Consider the following 7,046-nt stretch of genomic DNA (forward strand, 5'->3'; position numbering starts at 1 on the left):
TTTTTGTTTGGTGTGCTTTGGAACTCAATATAATTAGTTAAAAACGACAAAATATATTAAAAGATACTAAATTATTCAAGTTCGTCTCATAGTTGATTTAATTAAAATTTATTTGAAATTGATTAGATTAATAACCAAATTACATTTAAATATAAATTTTCAAATTCAATAATAATTTAAAATAAATTTGAACAATATTATGTTGAGTTGGATTCGGATGATTTTTACAATAATAATATTACACAGTTTCATAAATTAAAGTGATTTAAAAGAAAATTAAAAAGATATATGTGTAAAGACATTGTGATCTCACCAACCCATTACCACCACCCACTTTCTCAATATGGAGCAATAAAATTGGATCTTGTATTATTTTTCCATAGAAAAGGAGAGAGAGTAGAGAATAGAGCATAACCAACACAAAGCTTGCACTCAGCTTTGTTCATTTCTTCGTTCTCTCTCTCTCTCTCTCACTTCCTCCCTTTCTGGGGTGTTCCCATTTGCTGTTTTGGACACAGTTTCCATTCTTTCGAGAAAGAAATGGAGCGTGCCCGAAAATTAGCCAACAGGGCTATTCTCAGGCGCCTGGTTTCAGAATCCAAGCAGCAGCCTTTATACCAATCCTCAAGGTACATTTCCTCCTTATCCCCGAGTGTTGTTCATGGCGGCAGCAATGTTGTCAAGGCTCATAGCTTCAATTCAACAAGTTTGGCACAATTTGTGGGCTCTCGATCCATTTCTGTTGAGGCCCTGAAACCGAGCGACACTTTTCCCCGCCGTCACAACTCAGCCACGCCGGAGGAGCAATCCAAAATGGCTGAGTTTGTGGGGTTCAATAGTCTTGATTCACTTATCGATGCCACCGTGCCTAAATCTATTCGCATCGAAAAGATGGAGTTCCCCATATTTGATGAGGGGCTGACAGAGGCACAAATGCTTGAGCATATGAAGGATTTGGCATCCAAGAACAAGATTTTCAAGTCATATATTGGAATGGGATATTATAATACATTTGTCCCACCTGTTATCTTGAGGAACATCATGGAAAATCCGGGGTGGTATACTCAGTATACCCCTTATCAGGCTGAGATTTCCCAGGGGAGGCTTGAATCCTTGTTGAACTTCCAGACCATGATTACAGATCTTACTGGTTTGCCGATGTCGAACGCATCATTGCTCGATGAGGGGACTGCTGCTGCTGAGGCTATGGCTATGTGTAATAATATTCTGAAGGGAAAGAAGAAGACTTTTGTTATTGCTAGCAATTGTCATCCTCAGACGATTGACATTTGCCAGACAAGAGCAGACGGATTCGATCTTAAAGTTGTTGTTTCTGATGTTAAGGACATTGATTATAAGTCTGGGGATGTTTGTGGGGTGCTAGTTCAGTACCCGGGGACTGAGGGTGAAATCTTGGACTATGCGGAGTTCATTAAGAATGCACATGCTAACGGGGTGAAGGTTGTTATGGCCTCTGATTTGTTGGCTCTGACTATGTTGAAGCCTCCTGGTGAGTTGGGTGCCGATATTGTGGTTGGCTCTGCTCAGAGGTTTGGTGTTCCAATGGGTTATGGGGGTCCTCATGCGGCGTTCTTGGCTACGTCCCAAGAGTACAAGAGGATGATGCCTGGAAGAATTATTGGTGTCAGTGTTGATTCCTCTGGAAAGCCAGCTCTTCGTATGGCGATGCAGACGAGAGAGCAACATATCCGTCGGGACAAGGCTACAAGCAACATTTGCACAGCTCAAGTAAGTTAACTTTCTAGTCAAGTGCTATTTCTTTTGTTAACTTCACAAGATTAATTTCCAATTCATGCTTTTTCTTACCTATGCTATGTTGAGCCCAAGTAGAGCTTTATTAATAAATGGAAATTAATACTCCTCCTTAGCTACCTTAAGCATTTATGTAGCTTGTTGAATGAAAGATGACTTGCTCAAGTACACCAGAACCTTTTATGGAGGTTTTCTTTATATAAAAATTAATTATCTCGACTCATGTAGGCACTGCTTGCCAACATGGCTGCCATGTATGCTGTTTATCATGGACCAGAAGGTCTTAAAACCATTGCCCAGAGAGTTCATGGTCTAGCTGGAACCTTTGCTGCTGGATTGAAAAAGCTTGGGACTGTAGAAGTCCAGGCTCTTCCCTTCTTTGACACCGTGAAGGTCAAATGTGGAGACGCAAAGGCCATTGCTGATGCTGCTTACAAAAGTGAAATAAATTTGAGGATAGTGGACAAGAATACTGTAAGCATAAATCTATATATACCTTGATAGGTAAGTATTGAAGACCTGGAAATAACCATATCCTCTGCCTCTCAGATAACTGTTTCTTTCGATGAAACTACCACATTGGAAGATGTGGACAAGCTGTTGGAAGTCTTTGCTGGTGGCAAGCCGGTGAGTATGAGTATTTCTTTGAAGACATGTTAATAACTCAGTTGTGTACTTGTTATAACATCAATACTATGTTTATCAGGTGACGTTTTCCGCTGTTTCTCTTGCACCAGAGGTTCAAAATTTGATTCCTTCAGGACTTGCTAGGGAGAGCCCATACCTGACTCACTCGGTCTTCAACTCGTATGAACTTCTTATGAGTTGATTATTCTAATTATAGCCTTTTAGGGGATACATAACTGTTACTTGATTTTGTAGGTACCACACGGAGCATGAGCTTCTTAGATACATTCATAGGCTCCAATCAAAGGATCTATCGTTGTGCCACAGCATGATTCCCTTGGGATCGTGCACAATGAAATTGAATGCAACAACCGAGATGATGCCAGTTACATGGCCTGCCTTTGCAGACCTTCATCCTTTTGTTCCCACTGAACAAGCTGCCGGCTTCCAGGTTAAAACTAAAAAATATAATGAAAATTCAGTTCTATAAATTTCGCTTCTTTGAAGTTGGAAAGCTATGATATATGAATTACATTATTGAAGCATGATATTTTTCTTGCAGGAAATGTTCAAGAATCTGGGTGAAATGTTGTGCACGATTACTGGTTTTGATTCTTTCTCTCTGCAACCAAACGCTGGTGCAGCTGGAGAATATGCAGGATTGATGGTTATTCGAGCATATCACATGGTATATAGTGTGAACTTTATGAGAAATTAGAATGTGATGCTAGTGTGGAGAGCTGATAGCTTTAAATAATTTATATGGTGCTTTGTCCCTGAGGCTTTACTTGCTTTTGATTTCTGCTTAATATCTAATGTAGTCAAGAGGAGACCACCACCGCGATGTATGCATCATTCCAGTCTCAGCACATGGAACAAACCCTGCAAGTGCAGCCATGTGTGGGATGAAAATTGTTGCAGTTGGAACAGATTCCAAGGGGAACATCAACATTGAAGAGTTACGCAAGGCTGCAGAATCGAATAAGGACAATTTAGCTGCTCTTATGGTATTGATAACTATGATACTGTTTTCTGAATGTGCTGTTTGTTATATATGTCTTCTGTTGATAAATTTTCCACCAAAATCCAGGTCACATATCCTTCGACTCACGGGGTCTATGAGGAAGGAATTGATGAGATATGCAAAATTATTCATGACAATGGTGGGCAAGTTTACATGGATGGAGCAAACATGAATGCGCAGGTACAATAAATCTTGTGCTTCTGCTAGTCATTTGCAACTTGATGGCTGGTGGTTGCATCTACAAGTTTCATGATACTATATCTCTTTTGTGCCTACAGGTTGGTCTGACAAGCCCAGGCTTTATTGGTGCTGATGTCTGCCATCTCAATCTCCATAAAACTTTCTGTATTCCTCATGGTGGAGGTGGACCTGGTATGGGGCCAATTGGGGTGAAGAAACATCTAGCACCGTTTTTACCATCACATCCCGTGGTATGTACAAAACCTGTTATTCATCAATCATATTTAAGGATGTAGATATCCCATTCCCTCCAAGTTGAGAGGGAAAATACCGAAGAAATAGCCAGTGAAAGTTGAGAGCCATATGGTTTTTGTTGATATTATAGGTACCCACTGGAGGCATACCAGCACCCGATCAGTCTCAACCGCTTGGTACTATTTCTGCTGCACCTTGGGGCTCGGCCCTCATTTTGCCTATATCATACACCTACATTGCCATGATGGGGTCGAAGGGTTTAACTGAGGCATCAAAGATAGCCATCTTGAATGCAAACTACATGGCAAAGCGTCTGGAGGTTTCTTTTCTCTACTTACTGTTTATTATAAATTTTACATGAGCATGCAATTGCATTTTAGCTCTAGGTAGGATCTTACCTGTATGCATCTTTTTTCTGTATTAATAATAGTAATAACTCCACAAAAATTCTCAATCTGTTAATACTTTATGCTTTTGATAAACAGAAACACTACCCGGTTCTATTCCGTGGTGTCAACGGGACAGTCGCCCATGAGTTCATCATAGATTTGAGAGGCTTCAAGGTGATTCTTGCTTAACATTGGTTATTCACAGCTTTTAATTTCAAATCAATGCGTCATTTTCTTACTGCAAGTCACGGCTGCTATAGAACACTGCTGGAATCGAGCCTGAAGATGTTGCTAAACGTCTCATGGACTATGGGTTTCATGGACCGACAATGTCGTGGCCTGTTCCTGGTACACTCATGATTGAACCAACTGAAAGTGAAAGCAAGGTACATAAAAAAAAAAACTTTATGGGGCCTTATAAACACATATAGTCACACGTATATCTTATCATTTTGCTTCATTCCTAATTTGCAGGCAGAGCTAGATCGGTTCTGTGACACTCTTATCTCTATTAGAGAAGAAATCGCATTAATTGAGAAAGGAAAAGCCGACATCCACAACAACGTTCTGAAGGTAATGTACTAAGTTCTGCTTATATATTCTCATCGGATTGATGCACTTATTCATGCTTTTATTTTCTGCGTACATCTAGAAAATTTAATTACGGTAATGTTATTCCAGGGGGCACCTCATCCACCATCTCTGCTCATGGCCGACGTGTGGACAAAACCATACTCGCGTGAATACGCAGCCTACCCTGCTGCATGGCTCAAGACTGCCAAGTTCTGGCCAACCACAGGTGCGTACACTGGACGTTGTAATGGATATTACTGTTGCTGGGATAGTCGAGGCTAATTAACAGAGAAGTTTCTGCTCGGTTTTCTTTAAAAATGAGTTGATTCTGGTTGGTCATAAGTAAGAACTAAAACCATGTTGCTACATATTCTCAGGGCGTGTCGACAATGTGTATGGCGATCGCAACCTCATCTGCACCCTCCTCCCAGTGTCGCAGATGGCCGAAGAAGCAGCTGCAGCAACTGCTTAAGAGCATGCAAAGGGTTCCTAAACAGATGGGCTGCCACTTCTTTTCATCATCTTTTGTTTGTACATAACGAATTAATGTTGATGTACTGATTTAGACATTCTTCCTTTGATCCCATCGAAAAAGATCAGTAATAACAATTGTTGCTGATTGCAACATTCCTTGTAATTACCACTTCTTTTCACGTCTTCTTCCTTCATTTTTCGGAAAAAGTGAAAATTCATAGAGTCCTGAAAAAATGGAAGAGAAAGTAGGCATTCTCCTCTTCATGGTTTTAGTTCTAACTTCTTTTTATGTTATTTTAGATGTTGTGACGATGTAGTTTTTTTTTCTTTAAAGTATCAGTTGTCGTTGGACGCGGTCTTTATGAGCATATATAAGATTATAGTGTGCGATGAAGAGAAAACAAAATTTGTAAAAAGAGGCAATCGTGGTGTGAGGATATGAGACTGAAGTTCATGATATGAAAGAAACGTTGAGTGAGATGAGAGAAACGTAGAGCAGTGGGTTGATAGAAAAAATAAAATTATAATTATGAAAGTATTATAAAAATGTTGAAAATTACTATTTTGTTCAATTGTTTTTTCTTTAGGGAAGAAATGAATTTAATGATAAGTTTGGAAATTCAATGGTTGGTACGATAAAAGGTTTTTCTTTATAATAGAATATATATATATATATGTATATATAAATATATATTAAATTTTAATTACCTATCATTCTTTGTGAAAACAAACTTTAATGCAGTTTATGTACATTCTCCAATTTGAGCTATTTGATCAGTTGGGTGAAAAAGTACATACATATACACTCAAAATGTTAGACAAAAACTAATAAAATATGAAATAAATTACAAACACTTTTCCTGTGATTTAGCATAATCACAAATATCTCTTATTATTTGAAAAATTATCAATATTTTTTAATTTTAACGACGGTCTAATAATTAGCTCAATCTGTTAAGTTTTCATGTATTCATAATTAGCCAAACTTTAAGGGAGGTTGCTGATATTTTCCTAAAATTTATTATAATCTTGTTGCTTGAAGATCATTCTAAAATATCAATAATACCCCTCCAGAAACAAACTTCACAGGCCCACTTGAACACAGTCGAACTCCCACCCCTTTTCTGGGCCATAAGTTTGGGCCCATCATACGGGGCCTGCTGTCGGCTTCAAGTGTGCTTTCTTGTGGGAATTCGGGATTGTACACTTTAATAGAGTTGAGGGATAATTACACAGTACTTTTATGATATTGATGTAATTATACATAAATTTTTTATAATTTAAAAAATTATATTTAATGTACTTAATTTTTATTTTCAAATAATAAATAAATATATTTATTAGTTAAAATTCACAGAATTTATTAATATCAGCAAAAAGAAATTGAATGAATTAAAATTTATATTTACTCCCAATTGACTTAAAACTGAATTATTGTAGGTTAAATAATTTTTTTCCGAACAAACTACCGTTATACTTCTATACATGTTGATGCGTGTTAGAACCTACATATTCACCCTTATAAGTGTCATTTGATCTAAAAGAAATTTGTTTGACCTACAATAAATTTGTAAGGAGTAAATATGAACTTTTATTCAAATTTTTTTTATTAATGTTAGCATATTCCATAAAATTTACTATTAAATGGACGGATATAAACATCGGCGATAATAAATATAATTTTTTAAATTAAATAAAATCTGCATATAATTATATCAAATTTAAAAAAAAGACCACTTAATTTTCCCTAC

The 7,046-nt window shown here is 37.4% G+C and overlaps 1 protein-coding gene across 1 annotated transcript; it reads left to right on the plus strand.

Annotated features, from left to right (window-relative positions):
- On the plus strand, nucleotides 371–5,557 carry LOC105164671 (glycine dehydrogenase (decarboxylating), mitochondrial). Its single transcript, XM_011083382.2, has 15 exons — nucleotides 371–1,749; nucleotides 2,002–2,247; nucleotides 2,323–2,400; nucleotides 2,480–2,580; nucleotides 2,656–2,851; nucleotides 2,963–3,088; nucleotides 3,222–3,407; nucleotides 3,491–3,604; nucleotides 3,703–3,855; nucleotides 3,990–4,178; nucleotides 4,345–4,422; nucleotides 4,509–4,634; nucleotides 4,723–4,821; nucleotides 4,930–5,047; nucleotides 5,199–5,557. Exons 1-15 carry the CDS (start codon nucleotides 541–543, stop codon nucleotides 5,291–5,293), a joined length of 3,114 nt encoding a protein of 1,037 aa, XP_011081684.1. The 5' UTR covers nucleotides 371–540; the 3' UTR covers nucleotides 5,294–5,557.

Source organism: Sesamum indicum, linkage group LG6, assembly GCF_000512975.1.
Source record: "Sesamum indicum cultivar Zhongzhi No. 13 linkage group LG6, S_indicum_v1.0, whole genome shotgun sequence".
NCBI classification, from domain to species: Eukaryota; Viridiplantae; Streptophyta; class Magnoliopsida; order Lamiales; family Pedaliaceae; genus Sesamum; species Sesamum indicum.

What these genes read in the sequence shown, in the direction of transcription:
- LOC105164671 (XM_011083382.2), top strand. Translation starts at nt 541, where the DNA reads ATGGAGCGTGCCCGAAAATTAGCCAACAGGGCTATTCTCAGGCGCCTG. An exon ending in GGATAGTGGACAAGAATACT is followed by an intron (nt 2,248 to 2,322) that starts GTAAGCATAAAT and finishes TCTGCCTCTCAG; the next exon opens with ATAACTGTTTCTTTCGATGA. An exon ending in TCCACAACAACGTTCTGAAG is followed by an intron (nt 4,822 to 4,929) that starts GTAATGTACTAA and finishes ATGTTATTCCAG; the next exon opens with GGGGCACCTCATCCACCATC.